Here is a 23,418-nt window from a genome sequence, read left to right as displayed (position 1 = left end):
TGTATTCATCTTAAAGCCTGCCACTTTCTCTCCAAGGTAATTGGCAACAAAGCTCAACTGATTTTATATACAGCAAGGCTGTTCTTAGATGCTGTTGGAATAAGGGACAAAATCTTTTAATGCTGCCACATCTAAGAGAGATTAACCTATCTGGTTTATAGGTAGGCAATACATGAATGCACTACCATTGCGATGGAATGTGCACCTGCAGGAACAGTGGGGGAAGTTTTGAAAAGCATAGTTTTCCCAGAAAGAGGCCTGGATTAAGGGACTCTGCATATCTGAGCAGGATGGGGGAAGAGATTCAGAATAGCCATACCCTAGAATATCTTCAGAATGTATTTTGTTTTAAGTAAGGAAGTTAGGGCTTTAGTTTGGCAACCTTTTGTCCATTAGGTGTAAGCAAATAAAGGATTGAATTTGAACAGATTTCTTTGGGCTTGGGTCTGATAACCGTGGAGACAACAGAAAAGGCGAGCATATTGACTAGTTTTGAAACATTTTTATATTGTAAAATGATTCCAGTGCAGGCCTAGTCTTAGTAGGCTTTAGGTGTTTTTGTGCATGCACCAACTTTCCCCATTTTTTGTTTTTGCAGCACACCATTTTTAAATGATCACAACACTTCAGCCTGCTGTTTTGTCATAGTATTCTTTGATCTAGATACAAGGCAGTGAAAATCCCTAATACTCCTGCATCTAACCAAAAAGGAACCAGAGTGGGGAGTCAAATTGTATAGAAGTTATTAATACACTTCCATAGAAATACACAATGAAGAAAGCCTTCCTCATAGTTGGGCTAAATATTAGACTCTTGTTGTAGGTGTGCACTACTGGTCATCCAAACTGCCAAGAGGAAATAGATGAACTCTTTGTAGATCAGTTAGCTGAAGTGTGCAAGAATAGTAATGAGGGACTTTTATCCTGACATCAACTGTGAAACTCTGCGGGGAGTGGGAGATCAAACAGGCTCCTCATGTGCCTAGATGACATTTTTGGCATGCAAAAGGTAGAGGAGAAAAGTAGAGGGACACCTAGACTTAATTCTTACTAATAGGGACAACATGGTTGAGAGTAGAAGCTATAGAAACTTTGGAGAACGATCATATACTTTAATTCACCATAATGCAACAACAGGAAGCTAAGTCAAATTAGTGTTTTAGACTTTTAAGAGCTAATTTCAAGAGATTAGGAAGGATTCCATGGATAGAAAGCCCACAAGGATGCTTGTGAAACCCTAAAAAATGAGATAAAGGCAATACCACAGTGAAAGAAAAACAAGATACCCAAGGAGACAAGCAAGGTTGCAAAAAGAGCTCTGACAGATTGAGTGACAAAAAGGTCAAAATAAAAAAAAATTGGAAAGGGCATATAATTAAACAAAAATACCAGCAAACAGCCCAAATTTGCAAGGAGGCAGTCAGGAAAGCTAAGGGCCCTAGTGAGCTAAGACTGGCAAGTAATGTGAAAAATAATAGTTTCTTTCAATATGTAAGATGCAAGAAGTCAAGGAAACGATAGCTCCTAATGAGAGCAGATGGCAAGATGACTGGCAAAAGAGAAAAAGCAGAACTGCTTAATTCTTTCTTTGAATATTTTATAATAGACCAACCTTTAAAAAGTAACACCAAGGAAAACAGAAGTGTACAAGTCAAAATAGGCAAGAATGTACTGAAAGAATATGAAGGCTAAATTATATGATGAATGGTTGAGGGAATTAATGTCTAGCCTATTGAAGAGGATTAAGTGTCACAGAATTGTGGGTGGTCCATCAGGTGGTTTCAAAAAAAGACTGGACAACCATTTCATCAGGATGTTATATTGCCTCCTGCTTTGAACAGTGGGTCAGGCTAGACTTCCAAGGTCTCTTCCAGCCCTATCTACACTCATCACAATCATTCTGTGGGGATGGTTGGGTTGAGAGACTGGTCCAAAGTCACCCAGGCAACTTTCATCCCTGAGGCTTAGAATTCACTCAGTCTCCATGCAAGTGTCCTTCCTTTCTTTACACACTATTCAATCTGACTTCTTGTCCTTATAAGAATTGTCAGTAAGAACCCATTATTTATTTTTAAAAGAAATGTATATGGCTGTCAGAGTGGTTCCAGGCAGCATACAGCAATGAAAAATCAGATTAAAACCTCAAACTCCAGTCCTCTTTAATTCTAATGTTAAGCAAAAAAGCTGTTGTATAAGAAACATAAGTTTATTTTATTAAGATTTATATGTTGTTCACCTTTTGTGATGCAAGGCATTTATAATGCACTGCATATTAAAACAGCATAGTCTCATCTGTACCACTTTGTAGTTTTTCATCTTTCTTGAGTGTCATTTAAAGAAAAACAGTGGATATTTTCAAAGAAATAAAAGCTTATGTGGCAATGGAATATGTAAAGATAAAGGTTGTACTGTATTTCATCAGGTTTTCAACTGCCATGAATAGATCAAACATGCAGAAAACAGCAATATTTGGAGATATCAAATTAGTTTTGAATCTTTTATGAACACTTTAATTTCTGTCTAAGTTCAAAGAAGAAAAATAAAAATACTATTGTACAAATACTTTTTTTTTCTTTGAAATTCTGAAATTTGTTGAAACACTGACAGTGCTCCGAATTTCAAGAATGAACTAACACCTAAGTTAAAAGCAAAAACATTTAAAACTATATAACCCTCATGATTATAGAACATGGCTTTCAAGTCCAATGTATTTTCAATGAGTACTTTACAGTTGGTTTTAAAGAGATGTACCGTAATTCCTGTTACTTATTTTCTAATCTTAAAGAGTTTCATGTAGTTTTCTTGTAATCAACAGTTTTTAAAAAATCCAATAGAATCCAGTGCATTTATTTCTTGTAATGTGTATGGAAGCTTTCATTTGATTTCAACACATACAAGTTAATGACAATTATCAATACTAGAAGAATAACACAGCCAAAGTATAAATGAACACAAGAGCAAACTGCTAGATTCCTTCTTTAGCTGGAAGATAAAACAATCATTTTCAAGTGTAGGAAAACAAAAACTATCTTCTATGTTAGCTACTAATCAGAATAATCCAGAGGCAGCTAGCAGTATACCCTCCTTTTTCCCCTACAACTAAGCTAGAGACAGAAATTTACACAGCATTTCTTATAGCTGGGGAGAAATTTATCATGAGGATACATATTGGATCTAATAGCATATTTTAGATAAATGCTATTCTGCATATCGGATAAACGATTTGATACAACACCTAGGACATAATGAATATTAATTTGTGTGAACATGAACCGGGAAAAAACACTCCAGCTACTTCATTTCTTTACATTTAACCTGAATAAGTCATCTGAGCCATGTTGCCTTATATCTCACATAACCATAAAATGGTGCAATAAAAATGTATTAAACTTGCAGGTATAAAACATGCTATTATTGCCTCCATAATTCCAAAGGGATCACAATCTAATATCTTTATTATGCTCTTTTGTGTTAGAACCAGAGCTTTAAATACTTCTGGTAATTTTCCACCAACTAATGTTTCAATCCACAATAGTAATTTAATTGTAGATTAAAAACAAATCACCAAACTGTTCTAGTTGCTCTTACACACTTTAAATAACGGGATTCACAACATGAACAGGATTAAACTGAAAGAGCAGATGTGCAAATCTAATAGCTATCAAGGATTTCTGGCATCATATGGCAAAAGACGGAACTTATCCAACTGAAGATTTAACTAACCAAGAGTTTGCTGCTCCCTACCAACTAATCCCATCCCAAAAGGTACTGTGAGAAAATAACAGTTCTCAATTGGCTCCCATTTATATTCAGATCATAAAGTAGACAACATAAAGCTATAAAGCTATATAGTATGTAATATAAAGAACTGGAATTCAATCAATATCCATTTCCGGAAGTTTCTTTTCTGTAGATGTTGGAGCTGTTGAATCTGTATGCTGTTCAGCAGTCTGAGAAACCTTGGTGGCATCACCCTGACCTTCTACTGGACCATTCTGTTCTGCTGGGTTTTGATCCTCTTTTGGCGGTTCCACTTTGGGTTTGGGTTTGGTAACAATAGGATTACAGATGTTTATTAGTTCCTGAAATGAAAGTTGAACAGCACTGAATGACAAATTATACCAAAGCTGCTTCCCAAAATGTATGAAGGTTAACATGGAATGGCCAATGATATTCTTAATTGGGCTAAATGTCAACAATGTAAATACAATGATATATTTAGTAATGCTGAAAGAATTTTCCTTGACAACTACATTGAAACATTTATCTAGGTTACTATCCATGTGTCTCTCACTGTTCGTTCAATCCAAAATTGTTTTTTTTTCTCTTTGTAGTAAGATCTTTTACACCATAAAACATCCCTTTTACGTTCTCAAGATGAAATTTAAAAAATCTTACAGTGAAGGAGGGTAGCTAGCTAAATCTAAATTTAACTCTGCAGGTTAGTCAGAATAAATTTACTAGAAATCATAGTAGTCACTAAAATGTTCGGTCTAATTGTTCCTCTATTGTTGTCTTATCTATCCTTGGAATAGATGCAGAATCTTTGTAAAAATTTGATATAATTCCTTTTTTCCCATCAATAATTAACTCTTTCATCTTGATATTCAAATCAAAGTAGACCATTAAATGGGTTGGGAAGACAACCACTATTTTTTTAAAAATGTCCACTCACTGCTTTGTTAATCTTTCAAAACAAGAGGAACAATGTGAGCTCTGCTACTTTAAAGTATCAGAGCTAAAAGTATCAAAGCTTTAAAGTATCAAAGTATGGTACCCCCTTCCTTCTTTTTCCAAGATGTGTATGAAACACTTTTATTAATTTGTGGCTTAAAGGATTTGAATCAAATCATATATTTTTTCCCCAGCCTGAGGTAATTTTATCTGTAAAATCTATAGAAAAAGTCTAAAACAAATCATATCACCAGTGCATTAAGTTTAAAAACTTATTTACTTTCGTTTTTGCTTCAATTTCCTTTGCTGTAATAACTGGGTCCAAAGTAAGACTTCGCTTGTGCTGAAGATTAAGCTTGTTGTTCATCCATTCCATTGCTTCATTTGTACTCTTCTCCACTTTAGCCATTTCGGCAGGGTCTAAGTGGTCATATTGCTCATCCTGCGTGGGGCGGGAGGGGGGCGGGGGAGGGGGAGAGAGAAAACATTCTCACAATTTAGTGCTGAAAAAAGAATGGAGATTTTTAAAATCTATTTTGAAGGTTAAGAAAGATAAAAAGCCACCTTTTCTTTAAATGCATGAACAGCTTTCATATATTGTTGAACATGTTTTCCAAGCTCTTCAAAAGCTTTTGGTCTTTCTTCAGATTCTTGAAATCGTGCCTGAATGGGCTGTCCCACAGCCTGAATTAAGAGCAAAATTTATCAAGGAGTTAGTATCCTGCAAGATGAATGGCGCTCATATTAAAAACTGCTTTAAGTTGCTGAAATTATTTCAAATTAAGCATGCTATAACTTGTAGCCCTTCAAAGTCTTGGGTTTGGCCTCCAGCCTGCAATGCAATTGTCTTTTGGAGAGAGACTGGAGGGCATACCCAATGTGCCATAACTGAAGACCGTTACATAAACAGGCACTAATATTAACGAGTGCCCTCTAGAATTAACTGTGACATAAAAAGCAAACTAAACACATAATTTTAACTAAATAAATCAAATCTAGTTTTCCTCCTAGCCTCATCTGTTTTTGGAGTATGACTTCTAGCATATCTAGACCAAATTCAACCTTCAACCTGAACTAGCCTCTGCATGCCTGTGCTAAAACTAAAGCATTGCATTAAAGGAAGCACCATGTTTATTAGCCTACCTCATTAAACAGGCATGATATTCCGCTCTGGAAAAAAAATCGGGGCCGGACAAAAGAGACCCCCCGCCGCGCGCCCGGGAGCGCCCGCTGCTTCCTCGCCAGGGCCGGGCGGCGGCGTGTTGCACGGAGGCTGGTCTGTGGCTGGCCCAGCTCCCTTTTCCTGCCGCTCAGCGGCCTCCGCTCGCACCGCCCGGGCTCCGCTCTGGTATCCGGCTGGGGCTGTCAGGAATTGCTACCGCCGGCACAGCTCCACGCGGCCAGTCCCGTTGCCTCGGGAAGGGAAAGGCAAAACCAGGAGCCGCTGCTGCCATTGCAAAGCGCTGCCGCGGCTCTTCCTTTTTGCCTTTCCCTTCCTGAGGCAACGCGGGACTGGAGCCGCGCCAGCAACTCCTGACTCGGGCCTCCGAGGGAGGGGAAGGAGGAGAAGAAGGGGTGGGGGGGAAAGGAGGGGGCGATTCCCAAAAAAATCGGAATTCCGATTTTAATCGGAAGAATATCATGCCTGATTAAAAAACCTCAAAGCAATGATAAATATATGAAGGCAGAAGGGCTTTCTCTAAGATGACCAATGAATATGCATCTTTAACCAAACCCAACTTTAGATGTAGCAGCATCATTTCTCAACAATACTTGTATAACATATTGTGTTACTGAAATCTACAACTAGTTCATATGGCTAAATCATAGTTTAACTATGGTTTGCTGAATAGGCCCCAAAAGCTAAAATTGTGCATATCATCACTCTAATATATTGTTTAAAGGTTAATGGCTTAGTTCGCAGGACACAGAAATCAAACCTGAATAAACCTTAGCTTATTCCTAATACATGAACCTGGCCGGCATATTCAAATGTTTCCTAAGAATTACATGTGAATTTTTTTTACAGAAAGATGATTCACTAAAGTACTCAGTTTAAAAATATCCAAATACTACTTGTTAAGGAATGTTAAAGGCAGAACATTACATATTATGTTTTCATGGAAAAAGGAACATTATACTACATGCTATCAGGATCAAATGGATTAGTTAAATTTCATTTTTTCTTTCTGTTGCTCAATAAATAGAAAATCTTTATAACCTAAGAAAACCTGGGGGTTTTCCATCCCACTTACTTTCATTTCAGCAAGTTTATTAATATAAACTTGCTTTGGTTGATCTTCACCCTCTTCATACAGCCAGTTCTCAGTGTCTTCCAACTTCAAAGTGAAGCTATTACGATCCTGGAAATAATTCAGATAAATTAAAATGTTATTCTTCAGTGAAGAATGGCTCTGATACAATTGAACTGAATTCCCAGCTTCCTAATTTTGATAACCAAATATGCTACCAGGTTATATAATGCAGACAGTCCTCAATTAATGACTATAATGGGACCAGAACTTAATTGCTAAGTGGCATGGTCATAAAGTGAAAAATCACTTGACCATGCTGACTTACGACAACAGTTCCATCAGTGAGCATCAGTGGTGATCATATGACCGCAGAATGTTGGGATTACTGTACTGTAATTGTGCACCAGTTACCAAGAGCCTAAATCGCAATCACATGATTGCAGGGACATTGCAATGGCTGCAACTTCAAGGACAGTCTTTAAGTCTCCTCATTCAGCATCATTGTAGCATCAAATAGTTGCTGAAAAAATGGTCATTAAGCAAGGACTATTTGTATTGTAAATATTTGTGGAGTTAAAAAGAGATCAGTGGGTCAAAGATATCAAGATTTGAAACTTAACAGTTAGAAAACAAATTTGTAAAAAGGATGTAGCAGCAAATTCCACAGAAGTTTACATTGCCTAAAATGTGCTATCTCATTAAATTAAGCACATCTGTGGAAATGCTTGAAAATTTAGTCAGATAAGCTGGACACTAGCAACACTGATGTTAGATCATTCTGAGCTTATTTTTCCTAGTTGCACATCATTAAATACCTACCTCATCACTAACAAATTTTTCATACACGCCACAGAGTTTGTCTCTCATTTCATAAACATACTCCTCCACTGCATTCTTGGCATCATTCCGTTCCTTCTCCAGTTTATCCTGCATGATCATTTTACCCTGCAGGAAATATAAAATGGTTACTGTGACTGTGTACTATTAAATTCTCTCACCTGAAGCATCCTCCATGGAAACAAGCTTGACGTCTGATAAATTCAGAGATCTCTATGCTGTTTTCTTAACAACTAGTTGGACACTACCTTCTTCCAAAGTGTCTTTTAATTTTCCAATTTAGCTTGTGTCCCGGTATTCTCTGTTAGCATCTCATGCAAACACTGCTCATGTTGTGGTTAGCTGGCAGCAGGTGCGGATGGCTGAGGAGAGCGAGGACTCAGATGAGGGGCCAGGAGTATTAGGGAGTGGACTGCTGCCTTCAGAGATTGTGGGGGCTGACAGCAGCGGGGAGGAGGTTCCCAAGGAGCCTGTGCCAAGTGTGCATGCGCACAGGGCTGCTCGCAGGAAAGAGCAGCTGCAGCAGCATGGGAGACTCAGGAGTAAGGCTGCAAGGTAATGGCCCCTCCTTCAAGAAGATAAAAGCCAGCTGTGAATCGGACGTTCTTTGCAGGAAGCAAAGACGTTTTGAAACTCGAGCCTCGTGGACATTGCAGTATCTTAGTTGGTATTTGAAGACTTGTGTTGTAAAATAGTTCTAGGAAACCTTATCTGTTATTCTTGGCAGCCTCACACAGTTTTGGCAAGGCTTGTGCTTATCAAAGTTAATTAGTTTGCAGCAGCCTTTTAACCAGGGATTCATAAGAATCATTAAAAGGTTTCTGTTCTCTTTGTTCATGTTTGTTTTATCGGAAAAGGGTTTGGGTCAGAACAGCTTACCTTCTGAGCCCAAACAAGACAGCCCACTGTTATCTCTTCTAAAGTAAACAATAAATATTAACCATTAATAGTTCATCACACCTTCCTTTACTGCAGGATGACAGAGTGAGATAACAAGGCTACATTGCACCTTTTGGTTTCAATTCTGGCCAAAATCCTGTGTTAAGTGTTTTAAATTAACTTACCTCATTCTCAATAAACAAGTTCAACGTATCCTTTCCTATCTGCCAAACCAAATGATTCTCAATTGGAAGATCAACTGTTGTTGTCTTTACTTTAGCTTTCTTAGCTTGAGGAGGCTGGTCAGTTTTCTTTTCTTTCGATCCGGCCTGAGATGTCTGCATTAAAACGGTATTTTTAAAAAGAATTCAAGACAGAAACATGTAACGAATTCCGGTTTTTAGGCTATTCAATTTCATGAACAACTCTGCCCTAAATTGTCCCATCAACTGAACTGGGACATATGCCTTTAAAAACATGTACTGAAAAAAGTATCAAATTATTTTACAAATAGGCTGTTTAATAATTGTATTTTAGTCATCCCTAGAGCAGAAAAGCCATTTGCCATTTTCTTTCTATTATTCAACTGATTTTAGAGCATGTTTTATTTTCAGACATAACTTTTACCTCCATTTCCTCAGACTCAGTCTTGTTTTCAGCTGGTGTTTGTTGTTGTTGTTCCTCATTTTTCTGTTGCTCTTCCTGGTCTATTTGCATCTTCTGAAATTAGAAAGCAAGATGTTGGATTACATGAACCCCCCATGTTATTGAATATGGGCAACTGAAAGTCCTCCTCTGAATTCAAGACCCCATGCCCACCCACACTCAACAACTTGCAGTACTAATCACTGAAGGGATTGTTACAACACTGAATTTCAGATACCAACAGAAACTCAACTGTATGGGTTCCATCCCATTCCACCTCTTTATTTTTTAGAAGGAAAGCACATTTTGTTGATGTTATTTTAAGGCACATAACTGACAGCCCGTTTGCAGATTGTTAAGCAACACTTTGTTTTAATAGCATATATCTGTGATAGCGAACCTATGCCACGCATGCCAGACGTGGCACGCAAAGCCATTGCCTGTTGTTCTTCTGGGTTCCGGCATGGCATGTGTGCTGGCCAGCTGGTCTTTGTGTGCACAGGAGCAATGGAAATCAGAAGAGCAGCTCCCCAGTGCGCGCCAGCCAGTTGATCTTTGTGCGCGCATGCGCGTTAGAAACCGGAAGACCAGGTGGCCAGTGTGCATGATCATGCCGGGAAGCTAAGCTTCCGGTTTCTGATGCTCCCATGCATGCGCGTTGGTTTTGGCACTCGGTGCCGAAAAGGTTAGCCACCATGGCATATATGGTACACTCCAGAACTTATGTGTTTACTTTCATGAATTTAAGTTCTTTAACCACCTATTTAGAAGTAGACATTCTCCATACAAATCAGTGGACACTGTTAATGGTTAGGTTAGCAGTTTTTATATAATCTTGTAACACTTAGACTTGGATCTGCAAAATCCTGTACTTGGAAATTTAATTATAAAGGAAGCTGTTACCAGAACTAAATTGTTGTTAAATTAGCAGAGCAGCATTTGGCAAAACAACAACAACAAATAAACATTACCTCTTCATCTTTTGTATGTTGATCTGTTTCCATAGGCTCTTCATTTTCTTCTGATTTATGAACTTCAACAAGTGATGCACTTGAAACACTGAAAATGCCATGGATGTTTACTCTGACTTTCACTTTCACTTTGGAACTGGATCCATCCTTTTGGGGTATTACTTTCTGAACTAAAAATTGAGCTAAATGGGAAATATAAAATATTTTCATTGAAGTAAAAAAATTAAATTGGAATTGCTAACAGAAAATAGTTGAAATATCTACTGATTCCATTATTTCCTTTATTATGTTTTAATAAATGCAGTACAAAATTTGCTAACTTAAAAGAAGATCATGGAATTTTCCAAATACATAAAACCAAAGATACTATATAGCAGCAAATATTTGATTTTCCTTTATTGATCAAGTTATTTTACTAAACATTTATCTTGCATTTTCACTATTTAAAACAATCAAAACAGGAATTTAAATTATTATAACCTAATTATTAATTAAACAATTGGTTAAAACAATAGACAGTATTTAATCATCATATCTTTAAATTTCTAAGAGAGATATAGGCTGTTAGTTTCAGTGCCTCGAAAATACTACACTGTTCAAAGGTAAACAGGTTCCTTCCCCAACTATACATGGGTCTCTTGGGTCTCTGGCAGTTCTAGATAACAGAAAGGGGGAGCAAATAAAATAAATTTGAAGCGCTTCTATATCTGTCTAGGATAGTTCTTTAAGTCAATGGTTCAGTGCCAAGAAGGGTTCATTGAAATGAGGACATTTCCTCTGAAACGGAGTCATTTTGCTACATATTCCACAGCTCAAGGACAGTTTTAGACAGATGGATACTGTAGTGAATTATTTTAAATTATGGGGACACTGCCATTTTAAAGACTTGGTTGCACAATCTGCTCTATGGATGTGAAAGTAGATCTCCCGATTCTTTCCTTTGGGAAAAGCATCTTAGGTTCCTTGCATTCAGTAGAATGTGCCAAGTTTATTGCCACTTGCACTGGTAAAATGCGTCATTCCCCTTGAAACTCTATCTTTTTTTTTTTTTAATCTTGCCTCCATCTCTTCAATTTTGGTCTAGTTTTCTTTACCCCTCTCTACCCATCTTGTCCTTTTTTCTGCCTTAATCATTTTTCATCCCGTTGTGTCCTTCCTTCCCAGCCATGCTATGAATAGCTTATATGCTATTCTTTCTAGCTAATATGCAGCATGTACTGCTACTCTTCTAACTTTGCCATGGACCATAAAGGTTTATGATAGGTCCCGGCAATCTCACACATAACTGTATTGACTACAATCTTACAAATGAGGCTTTGTCTTACATTTTAGCAAGGATGATAACACTAACACAAGATTTCATGACAAAATAACTGACAGGTGTGTTCCTAGATTGTGATACATATATTAAATACACAGAAACAAACAGTATCTCTTATGCTACATACCTATTGCAGGGTTTGGGTATGGCAATTCTTTAGGAGAACTGTAATAAGCTTCCAAAGTAAAGGGTTCCTTTCTGTAAAACGTAAGGACTTTGGAGAAAGGTGCGGCATGATTCCTTGGAAATACTTCACAATCACTATAAAAAGAATACATCCTTGTTCACTCAAATAAGCATTTTTTGAGGCACAGAAAAGGCTTACGTTACAAAAATTATGTCAATTGTTTAAATATATGAAAAACTGTTAATGCTATGTTTATGGAGTTTTATATACATATACATTATAACAGGATATACAATACAGCTTTGTTAGGAGTTACCTTATCCCCTCTTCTGCAGGGGAGTTCCATTTTAAAGAAATGGGGTACGGCACCAAATCTGTGATAGAAAATTCCCTCACTTTAAAAGCTGGTGATAGAATAGCACACTGTAAGAAAAAAAAAGTTCAGTAGCATCAAATTATGTATAATATCAAATCATATATCATTATGTATAATACCAAAAGGCTGATAGGTTTCTATTTCAAGAACTCTTGTTTATTCAATTAACGTATGGTCATAGAGTCAGACTCTGGATGTAAAGAGTATGAAAGTACAGTGCTTTATCATCTTGTCTGTCACATCTCTTTGCACTTGTCAGACTTCATCTCATCATCGCAATTTAATTTTAAAAAATTAAAGCTATAAAAATATAATTCAGTTATAGATGGAAAAGTTTATTTCTTTGCTGCTTCAATTGGTTGCCACCTGCTTGCACAAACTTCTCTTTTGTTTTTTGTAGCTATTCCCCCACCCCAAAACAACCCGTTTCAGCTTTTACTCAAGAAGCCAGCTTTAGTTATATAATAATTAGACAAACAATTAGAGATGAACACATTATCCATACTTGTTTACTAAACATAACTGATAACTGCAAATATTTGAAAAGATATGCTTATATCGTTATGTGGCAAAGAGAAGGAAAGTGAAAGTGTCACTGAGTTATTTTACAAAGTTTGAATCCCAGTTTTATTTTAAAAAGGTTAACATGTTTAATATGTCACTACATGTTTAATATGTCACTAAAACATAAGTCTTGAAAAAAATAAAGGCAATAAGTAATAAAAGCTATAGCTCTAATCAGATACAGAAAAGTCTTGATTGATTTAAGATTTATAAAGCCATCCTTCTCACAAACTATGAATCCCAGCAGTTCATTGTATAAATGAGTAAATAAACCAGAAAACCAGCCTGCTCCAAAGCACTTTATTAGCTTCAGATTGGAAGTGTTGCACATCCCTATTGCCAAATATGCTGAGACAATACAAAAGAAACATCCACTGAAATTTTAGGGCACAATCTCTCTTTCTTCTGGAGTTGATCACACATATGAAAGGAAGACCCCAAAATGTGCTAGATATTTGTTTAGGAAGGGACTGCAGAGGAGTGGAAAGGAGAAAAATGTTACACTGTACACATCCTAGTTTGTGCAACTGTGTTGGGTTTTGGACTATATAAATTTGCATTTTAAAAAACTCATTTAACTGGAGTAAAATGCATTTCCTAACAAATACTCAACATTTCTTTCCAATTCAACCATAACATTTATCTGTAGCTCCTTTGAAACTGAAAGTTAACCAGTGTTGAATTAAAAACTACATTTGTAGCAGAAAACATATTTTTCAGCATGCCGCCATTCTTACCTGCAATGCACAGCCTCGTGTGACAGCTTCATCTGCATTCAAAGTTGTACTGACTTCTTTACCAAAAAATTTACTGATCCGCTCTTTTACAGCAGGTATTCTGGTAGTCCCTCCTACTATTTCAACTGCACAGATATCCTCCTTCTTTAATTCTGTGAAGAAAAACACCAGTAGTCATTCTAAATTCATTTGCATTAGTTGAATCCCACAGGTTTCAACATGTGCTACAATGACATTTTAAGCAATGCAAGCATCATTGGCATATTAGTCTGGGAATATACATATATACACAACAAATTCAAGTGAAAGGTTTTTGAAGTATTCCATTTGGATCTGAATAAGGAAAATATCTTGTAATTTTTAATTGTATTTCTATCTTCAGTATTTTCTCAAGAGATTTTTCTCAAGCAGAAAAGGAGGTTTTTAAAAGTTATTGGACAATCATCAGTCTGAAATAGTATAGGGTTTCCTATTTGAGCAGGGGGGGGGTTGGAGTAGAAAATGCCCAAGGTCCCTTCCAACTCTATTATTCTGTTTTCTCGGTTATAGCTTTAAAACTATGGAATATACTGCCCTCAAAGCAATCCTTAGGGCTTGTCTACCAGATGTTTAGAAGAGCGTTTTTCTTTTTAAATATATCTTTGATGTTGATTGGATGATATTGAATATTCATATATCGTGAGGGGCTGTTTACTGGGAAGGGGAATATATTTGAGGGTTGGTATTATATACACACATACACAGTGTGTGTAACTGGGCAACATAATACATGAACAATAGTGTGGCTAGTATTTTCTAGACATGAAAACATAGTTAAATTTCCAGTCAAACACAGTCCTTACAAATGACAGTATTTTTTTTCTACCAAAAGTCCAGACTGTTTTATATTTTGCAATCTAATTATACGAAAGGTATTTGTAGTCTGAAATCAACATAATGAATATATTTAATAATATTTACAATACAAACTTAAGAAGATACAGTTGTGCTTTGATAGAGAATTATGATATTTCCAAATATCTTTTTGTTTGCTGGATTTACATGCCATCTTTTTCCTGAAGCTTAGGGGCAAACATTCTTAGTATTTTAATTTTATTCTCAACCTTGTGAAGTTAGTGGACTGAGTGATAGAAAGTAACCAAAGTCACCCAGAGAACTTAATGGCTGATTGAGTGCTTGAATCTGAACTTTCCTAATACTAACTTCTACATCACTGACCATTAGTGATGCTCATTTTATTTTATCCAGCAGTTACAAAACATAAATTGCTGTACTACGCACTTTAGTGTTTCTGCAGTTACATTTATTAGTCCTGCACTGTACTCCAAATAACAAAATGTATACTTACTAGCTTGATCTAAGATGCTACGAAGAGGTGGTTCTATTCTGGCCAAAAGATCATCACACATCTCTAAGAATTTACCTCTATGGGTGGAAAATGGAAAATTATTTTTTATGAAAACAAGCATAAAGATTAATGGCACACTCTTAAATAATCCCTCAAATTGGCAACATTCACAAAGCTGCATTTAGTAAGTTATATTTAGATTATAAACCAAAACTCAGATAGTTCAGTCTGCTGTATTCCTCAGCTCTTTTTTGTATAGGTAAGGTGCTTCTTTTTCTTTATTTCACTCACACAATCCATAAAAAATTTTTTTATCAAAGCATGCCACACAGAAATTGAGTTTCTTTATATTAAGACATTTCTTTATATTAAGACACATTCCTCTTTTTCTCATTCCAACTTACAGTAAAATTGTCACTTATGTTTTCAAGGTTATAGAGTACAAATCAAGGATTAAATACATAGCATATATATAGATTAGATAAGATAGAGGTGGAAAGAGAGAAAGAGAGAGAGAGAAACAGAGAGAGATACACACACACACGCGTACACAAATACGGAATTATGGTCATGGGTTTTGAATTAATGATTAAAAATTTTTGTTATATACTTTTGGACGTGCTATTGCAATAATATAGTATTTGCAGACTAATTTATTTAAAGAAATATACATTTATAAATACAATGACTATTTTCAGACGGGGTACATAACTTGTTTTCTCTGAGTTATACAATGTCTTCTCCATCTACCACTTATGTCAGAGAGGACAAGCTAAGCTGAACTTAACATTATGTATTATGCAATTATTTCTTATATATTTAATACTCTTCTCTTTTTTCCATGTTAAAACTGTAATTTGGCAGCAATTTGGAGATTACATCTACACCTACACATCACTCCAAGATGATAGAAACAGCACTCCTAATTAATTCACATTATCAAAACCTCAGATCCAGCTCTGGAGAAAGAATGGAGAGATTAAAAAAAACTGTAGTAGAAACTGTTAATAATTTTCCTAATTCTAACATATAACTGTCCACTTTTCCATTTCCTTCATTACAGGTAGTTGTTATTTAACAAACACTTGTTCAACAATAGTTTGAACTTACAGAGATGTTGAATAAGCAGTAGTTATGACCAATCCTTGTACTTATGACCACTGCAGCATTCTGTGGTCACACAATCACGACCTGTTACCTTCCCTGTTGGCTTTTGACAACCAAAGTCAATGGGGAAGGCTGGCAGGAAGTCACAAGTTACAGTCAAGTGAGGTCCTTGCTTAACGCGCTCCTCACTTAGAAATGGCAACTGAAAACTGCTAGAACTGATGTGGCTTAGTGACACAATCATGTGCGGGTTTTTTTCAACTAACAATTGTATCATTAACAATGGAGTTTCCAGTTTCCAATTAGCATTCTTAAGCAAAAACTACATATACCATTTAGCCAAACAATTAAAATGAACATGTAAACAAGGGAGTGTGCTTGCATACTTAAAACACTGATTTTTTAAAAAAAGCTTCTAGAATTTCATTACTAAGGTGTATTAATCTGCAATACCTGTTCATAGTCCCAGAGACATCAATATCATTCATGAAGCATTCTATGTTCATGGGCAGGTCAGAAGCATTTGCACTCATCAGTTTTTTCAGCTTCTCACATTCCTGAGATAATCTTAACAGGGCCCGAATTTTGGACTTTATATCTAGTTTGTATTTCTTCCCAAATTCTTCACAAAAATAATTTACTAATACTTCGTCAAATTTCCTGCCACCAAGCATTGTGTCAAATGCTGTTGCAAGTACCTTCACAATAAAAAGAAAAAGCATATTATCTATTAAACAGATGGCAAGTTATTAATCAACCGATTAACCCAATCATCGATAATGAATCCAGCTTAGTCATATAAAGTACTAATTTAACAAATTACAGCAGCCATATAGTATGTATAATCACTAGCACTCATGCATGCACGCATGTGCATGCACATACACACACACCAATCCTACTTATACATCAATAACGAGACAATTCCAAACAGAAAGAAAAGTTACCAGAACATAGAAAACATTGTACTAGACCAGTGATGGCTAACCTTTTTGACACCGTGCCCAAAGCACTCATGCACACACATCCCCAAAGTGCAATGTGCGTGCATCCCCATGCATGTGCCCCGTGCCCGTGCATGCACGTGCATCCCCCGCACATGCGCCCTCCCCTGCATGCCCCTGCCCCCCATGCATTCGCAGCAGAGACCCAAAGATGAGCTGGCTAGCAGGAGCTGAGCTGGGGTGACAGCTCGCATGCCCAGAGAGGGCTCTGCATGTGCCATAGGTTTGCCATCATGGCACTAGACTATGTATCTTTAATGTCCTTAGCAACTGTCAATTACAGAATAGTTTATGCAGAGAGAATGCTTTTCCATAATATACTGAACCATGCTATTATACTTAGCAAATTATTCAGAGAATATGGTTGTAGTATGGCTAAACCATCTGGTATAATCTAAATGTAAGTTAATGACTACCATACCATATATTTAAGCATCCATTAACCTACCCGGAGAGTGAAGTGAATTTATTCCGATTTCCTTTCTACTTATGAGCATACACAGATTATTTAAATAAACCAACTGAGAAAAGGACTAGCTACCCCCACCCTGCACACAGATATTATGTGCTACAGTCAAGCTCCTCTCAGTTGTCACTTTGTCCGTTCTTGTCACTTTTCCAGTGGGAATAAACAGTCACAGTCAACGTTGAATCCATTAGCTAGCTAAACTTCTAATTTGTTGTGTTCTTTTGTGTCATATTGTTCATTAAATGAAACGTTCATTAAATGAAATGTTGCTTTGTCTCTTTACTGGATGCCTGAAATGGGGCCACATATTTGGTAATTGGAAAAGAAGAGTGAACTTTATATTGTTCATGATGTATGTGACAATGTTGGAGAGTGTTATGTGCTAATTTTCAGGTTTTGCAATAAAGGTAAACTTAAAGACACTCTGCAGTAATTGTTCTTTTTGCATTGTCTATTTTCACTTCTGATCAACCTTTCACATCAACGTAACTTTAACTGCAAGTATGATTCAATGGTAAATAATTTCAGGATGTTTGCCTATGTATAGATCATATTCTGAATTTCTTCTTTTCAAAAACGTAATTTGTTTTGCAATGTTGATATCACAAATGAAACCCACTCTTTCAATTCACCATCTAGGAATCCATGTTCCAGATGGGTACATCCTTGCTCAACAAATCACAAAACAGTGCCATTATTTATTTCAGTTCCAATACAGGCAATGCTTGTTTTCACTCAGGGTTAAAGTGAGCAATACAGGTAGTCCTTGACTTACAACCACAACTGAGCCCCAAATTTCTGTTGCTGAGTGAGGTGGTTGTTAAGTGAGTTTTGCCCCATTTTACGACCTTTTTTGCCAGTTGTGACTATCTTCCCCATTGATTTTGCTTGTCAGAAGGTTGCAAAAGGGGATCACATGATCCCAGAACACTGCAACCATCATAAATATGAATCAGTTGCTCAGCATCTGAATTTTAATCACATGATCATGGGAATGATGCAACAGCTGTAAGTATGAAAAATGATCTTAAGTTACTTTTTCAGTGCTGTTGTAACTTTGAACGGTCACTAAATGAACTATAAGTCGAGGAATACATGTATATCAGGGGCATCAAACTCAATTTCATTGAGGGCCACATCAGATTGTGGTTGACTTTGGGGGCCCAGGGTGGGTGTGGCCAGCTCCCACTGCTGCTGTGCTTGCTCTCCTCGGCCAGGTTGCTCATGGTATGTGCGGGAAGGCAAAGTGTGTGGGTCAGAGGGAGGCCCACTCCATCTCCTTACAAGGAGATCTGGTAACCAAAGCATCCTCAGTGATAGGATGGGAGACCACCAAGAGAGGTCAGGAGGAGGGGACAAGGGGATGGCAAAAGGCAGCAGGGCTACTGGTGGCCAAGTGCTAAGGCAGGATTTACCTCAGACCCTCACTCTCTCTCATTTTAATCTTTCTTCCTTCCTTTCTTCCCTCCCTCCCTTTTTCCTTTCCTCTTCATTCTTTCTTTCTTCTTCCTTCCCCTCCTTCTTTCTCCTTCCTCGATCTCCTCCCCTCTTTCTTTGTCCTGTTTTCCCCACTGGAAATAGCTGTTTGCAATACACAAGGAGGGAATACTTTCGTAAGAGCTCACAATTCAAGAACATCAATGTGCACATGAGATATCTCAAGGTGGGGAAGGCCATTGGGGGGGGGCTAGTGACAGAACAGGCCCTCAAGGTCTCCCTGACCCACGAAGATACCTCATGCCCTCAAGGTCTCCCTGACCCACGAAGATACCTCGCTCCCTTCCTGCCACAAGGACTCACTTACCTTGTAAACATCTTGTCTCCTCTCTTTGTTTCTCTATTTCTTTGCCTTTGCTTTGAGAAAGGGAGAGTTGGTTGGGAAATGCTTTTTGTGCTGGGAATGGATGGTCCTGGGTGCTATAATACCGTGCAGATTCAGGCACCCATCCCCTCTTGCAGTCAAGGACCCAGAAACTTTCATTCTTGGCATGAAAAGTGTTTGCCAGTCTCCTGATGCCTCCCCCTCCCCCCCCCAAAAAAACCTTCTTTCCACTTAACCAATTAATGAGACCTCATTGGGGTGAGCGGGCTTGCATGCAAATGGGGTGAGATTCAATTGTATGTGTGTATGTGTATGGGAGAGAGAGCGATCCGTACAAGGCACCCAAGCTGCTGGCAGTGGCATGGGCACCAGCTTACCTGAGCGCCCTGCCAACCAAGCACTGAAGCGCCGCAATTGTCACTCCAGTGAGACAGAGAGAGAGGGTGGCTTTCCAAACTCTCTGTGTGCGTATGTGTGTGTGTGTTTGAGAGCGAGGAAGCAATCCCTGCTTTAGTTGGGGCATCCAAGCTGCTGGCAGCAGTAACCACCTAAGCAACGATTGCCCCCTCCCCAACTAACCAGCCAGCACCACCTGACCTGCTCCTTGCCAACTGACACAAAACCTCGCCATTCTTCTCATCGTCCCCCCTGCCCAAGCGGCAGAGGGCTCCTCAGGACAGGGTCTCATTCCTGCCCCGGCGCAGCGAACTCTGGTGGGCTGGGCGCAGGTGTGAAGGGCCCAGCCCCACAGTGCTTCCTCGCTCAGTTGAACACTTCGTTCAGCCTTCAAACAGTAAGGCTGGCACACGCAAGTGAGCAGCGCACCAGAGCCACGAACAGCTTTGGTTCCTGCATATGGCCAATTCCGATTCCACGGCCAGCCTTAATGTTTGAAGGCAGAATGAAGCCTTCAACTGAGCGCTGAAGCACTGCGGGGCCAGGCCCTTCACAGCTGCGTCCAGCCCCCCAGAGTTTGCTGTGCTGGGGCAGGAATGAGACCCTATCCCGCAGAGCCTGCTGCTGCTTGGGCGGGGAGGATGAGAATGGTGAGGCTTTGCACTGGCTGCTAAGGCAAGGAGCAGATCGGCCAATGCTGGCTGGCTGGTTGGGGGCAATTATTAGGTGGCTGCCGCCACCAGCAGCTTAAGTGCTTGAGTTCCCCACACCAGGGAAGAAATGAGAGGCCCTACTGTCCCACAGAAGCCCACCACTGCTTCAGTGGGGAGGAAGAGAAAAATGGCTGCTTAGGTGGCTCCTGCCCCGCCTGCTGCCAGCAGCTTAAATGCCCTGACTGAAGCAGGGATCGTGCACTCTTTCTCTCATACACACAGTTTGGAGAGCCCCCCTCCTCTCTCTTTCTCACTGCGGCGGCAGTTGTGACGCTGGGGACTCAGGTAAGCTGGTGCAGGGTGGGGATGGGGCAGCTCCACCCCCCCCCCGCCTCACTGCTCCGGTGGCTGCTGCCGCCTCCCCCAACCAAAGCTGCCAGCAGCTTCAATGTCCCGACTGAAGCAGGAATTGCACACTCATATATATATACAGAGAGTCTGGAGAGCCCCCCCATCTTGCTGCGCTGGTAGTTGTGGCGTTTCAGTGCCTGGCTGGCGCGGTGCTCAGATAAGCCAGTGCAGGACATGGGGGTGGGTGGGTTTTAGCTCCGCACCCCTCCCGCCTTGGTTCGTACTCCGGAATACCACCGATCAGCTGTTCCAGGCTGCGGGGATCACCGCCGCCCATTGCCACCACCTATCGCCGCCTCTGTATGTCCCATTTTTGGCCTCTGTGCGTCCCATTTTCGTCCCGTTCCAAAATGGGGTGCATGGAGGCCAAAAATGGGATATGCGGAGGCGGCAATCCCCGCAGCCTGGAACAGCTGATCAGTGGTATTCTGGGAGGCTGATCCAACCGCCAATCAGATGCTCGTGCTAAACCAAACTCTGCTGAAGCTGACCAGGTTGTTTGCTGCAAGGCGGCAAACTGCTGGGAGGTAGAGGGTGGGGGGTTGTGGATGGGCAGGGCTTAAGCAACACCCACTCTATAAGATGCACAGACATTTCCACCCATTTTTGGGGTATATTTTTAAATTACTGTATAAGCTGCCCAGAGCCATTGATTGAGAGGGGCAACTATAGAATTTGAATGATGAATGAATGAATGTATAAATCAATCAAGGAATATTTGACATTACGAACATTAAAGGATATAATAAATGTAAGGTATTACCTCCTCTGCTAGTCACATATAAAGCAATCACTGCAGTTTAGTTCATTATATTGCTTTCTATAAGAAGCTTCCAAGTTGATATATTACATTAAGTCATGGTTTGCTGAATTACTAATACTAAACTGAATAACGCAAAACATTCAGCCATAAACACGAAAATGGTTAATATGCCATAACATTAAACCGCTATGCCTTAACAACACAAACCACATTATAAGTTAGGGCAATGGCTTACTGCAATGTCCAAACCAGTTACTGTGATGTTTCTACTACAACTTTCCTTTAAACAATTAGCTTTATGCCTCAAAGGTACTTTTTCAAAAGGCAACTGGACTGTTGTTTTTTTGAAGAAGACATTTCGCTTCTTATCCAAGAAGCTTCATCAGTTCTGACAGGATGGTGGGGGCAATGGAAGGGTTAGTTCTGAGAGGATTTGGGAGGTGGGGGTAGAAGGATCCTATTTCTTTGCAGTCATCTGGTTAGTTTTATTTTTTAATTGCTATCTCTTTTTGTCAAGTGCATCAACTCTTCCACATTTTCAATACTTATAATGGTAGTAAAAATATTGTAATTAACATGAATAGACTTTATACTTGCCTTCAATTTCCCCTTGTTGAATGCACAAACAGATACTTGATAAGCTGAATGCCCTATATCAACAAATACCACGTTTCTTGGTTTTTCTTCTAATGCAGGCAGGTCTTGTTTATAGATCCCATAGGCCAGAGCAACTAGACAGAAACATACAGAAATGTCATGATCCTCTATTTAAGAATTGTTTTAATTTTTGGCTAAGAATACCATTTAAAACATTTAGTGCACAATTGCAATCATCCACCAGAAAATATATATTCTTAATATGGGTTATAGCCTATATGATAAATTACCTTTTTATTATAGAAAGAACTTTCATAACACTCTCTGTAAATCTCAAAATGTTTCATAATAAAATAAAGAAATATGAATAAAATAAAGAAAATAAACAGTGTACAAACTAAGTATATACAGAGAGAGCATTTCTAGAAACACTGAAGCCATATAGAAAAGCCATTTCCCCTTTTCAGGGTTTATCTCCAGAATATTTTGGCTGAAATCCAATTTTAATAATTTCTACAAGTTATTATTATTTGCATCTCTAAGCTGCTTTCTGTAAAAAAAAAAAACCTAAACCTCAAAACAGTTTATAATAATGGTTCTTTTCCCTCATCTTCTTCAATCTTTCCACTTTGCAAAATGTACTGTATTTTAAAAAATTCTGAAAATGTAGAGAGGCAATGGCCTATCTCAATTACAACAAAAAAGTTATTCCATTGGAGAAAAAGAACTAACTGAAAAACTTTTAATTTGTAGATTAATTTGTTTGAAAACACTAAAAAGAAAAAATATTTCAGATATGTTTTGTTGTTCTTCAAAATTTCTTTTGTGAATTTCTATGCTTTCACATTTAAAAGTAATCAAAATGTGAAAATAATTACTCTACTCATGTACAAATCTGAATGACTGTAACAGAAAAAACGTTTAGTGAATTGAAATAAATATTGAATTATTTCCCCTTTATTCAATGTAATAAAAAATTAGTACCATTAAGACTAAAAAAACCTTAAACCTGGGTGCAAGACTTGCAAATATATAATTCAGTATTCTTTGCAGTTATCTACCTACCTGCAGTAGTTTCATTAATCAACTTCAAGCAGTTTAATCCAGCAATCTGTGTAGCATCCATGAGAGATCTGCGCTCTGCATCTGTATAAAAGCAAGGAACCTACAAGACATTTCAAAGTTGATTTTTAAAAAGGAATGCTTTCAAATAAAAGATTTTTAATAATTTGATTTTTATCCACATTTATTATATTTTACTCCAAGTCACACATAGGATAGGGAAGTAAAGGTTAAATGACCTGGCTACTAACATTGTTAACAACTAATATTTAATAAATAAACATATTGTTTATTACAAGACACATTGCAATACAAGAACTGCAAAATAATCTATGTTAAAATAGAAAATCTTACTAAACAGAATATTTAAGTCAGGAACAAAAAAAGAAAGATCAGCACAT

General features: G+C 38.2%; 1 protein-coding gene across 1 annotated transcript in view; it reads right to left on the bottom strand.

The window, feature by feature from the left end:
* Positions 1 to 2,830: 2,830 nt before the first annotated feature.
* HSPA4 (heat shock protein family A (Hsp70) member 4) overlaps positions 2,831 to 23,418 on the bottom strand; it is a 28,521-nt gene continuing 7,933 nt past the window's right edge. The window contains exons 5-19 of the mRNA XM_026687732.2: positions 23,021 to 23,120; positions 21,956 to 22,089; positions 16,294 to 16,538; positions 14,734 to 14,810; positions 13,386 to 13,537; positions 12,025 to 12,131; positions 11,709 to 11,842; positions 10,261 to 10,442; positions 9,272 to 9,364; positions 8,830 to 8,982; positions 7,748 to 7,873; positions 6,929 to 7,036; positions 5,238 to 5,357; positions 4,954 to 5,115; positions 2,831 to 4,081 (exon numbers count right to left, since the gene is read on the bottom strand). Coding sequence (XP_026543517.1) covers positions 3,875 to 4,081; positions 4,954 to 5,115; positions 5,238 to 5,357; positions 6,929 to 7,036; positions 7,748 to 7,873; positions 8,830 to 8,982; positions 9,272 to 9,364; positions 10,261 to 10,442; positions 11,709 to 11,842; positions 12,025 to 12,131; positions 13,386 to 13,537; positions 14,734 to 14,810; positions 16,294 to 16,538; positions 21,956 to 22,089; positions 23,021 to 23,120 — 2,100 coding nt within the window. The 3' untranslated portion in view covers positions 2,831 to 3,874. The remainder of the gene's footprint in view (positions 4,082 to 4,953; positions 5,116 to 5,237; positions 5,358 to 6,928; positions 7,037 to 7,747; positions 7,874 to 8,829; positions 8,983 to 9,271; positions 9,365 to 10,260; positions 10,443 to 11,708; positions 11,843 to 12,024; positions 12,132 to 13,385; positions 13,538 to 14,733; positions 14,811 to 16,293; positions 16,539 to 21,955; positions 22,090 to 23,020; positions 23,121 to 23,418) is intronic.

Source organism: Notechis scutatus, chromosome 2 (assembly GCF_049901735.1).
Source record: "Notechis scutatus isolate UNSWTSFEM ecotype Mainland chromosome 2, rNotScu1.2, whole genome shotgun sequence".
NCBI classification, from domain to species: domain Eukaryota; kingdom Metazoa; phylum Chordata; class Lepidosauria; order Squamata; family Elapidae; genus Notechis; species Notechis scutatus.
Note: the sequence above shows the minus strand (reverse complement) of the source record. Positions and strands in the feature narration are given on the sequence as shown.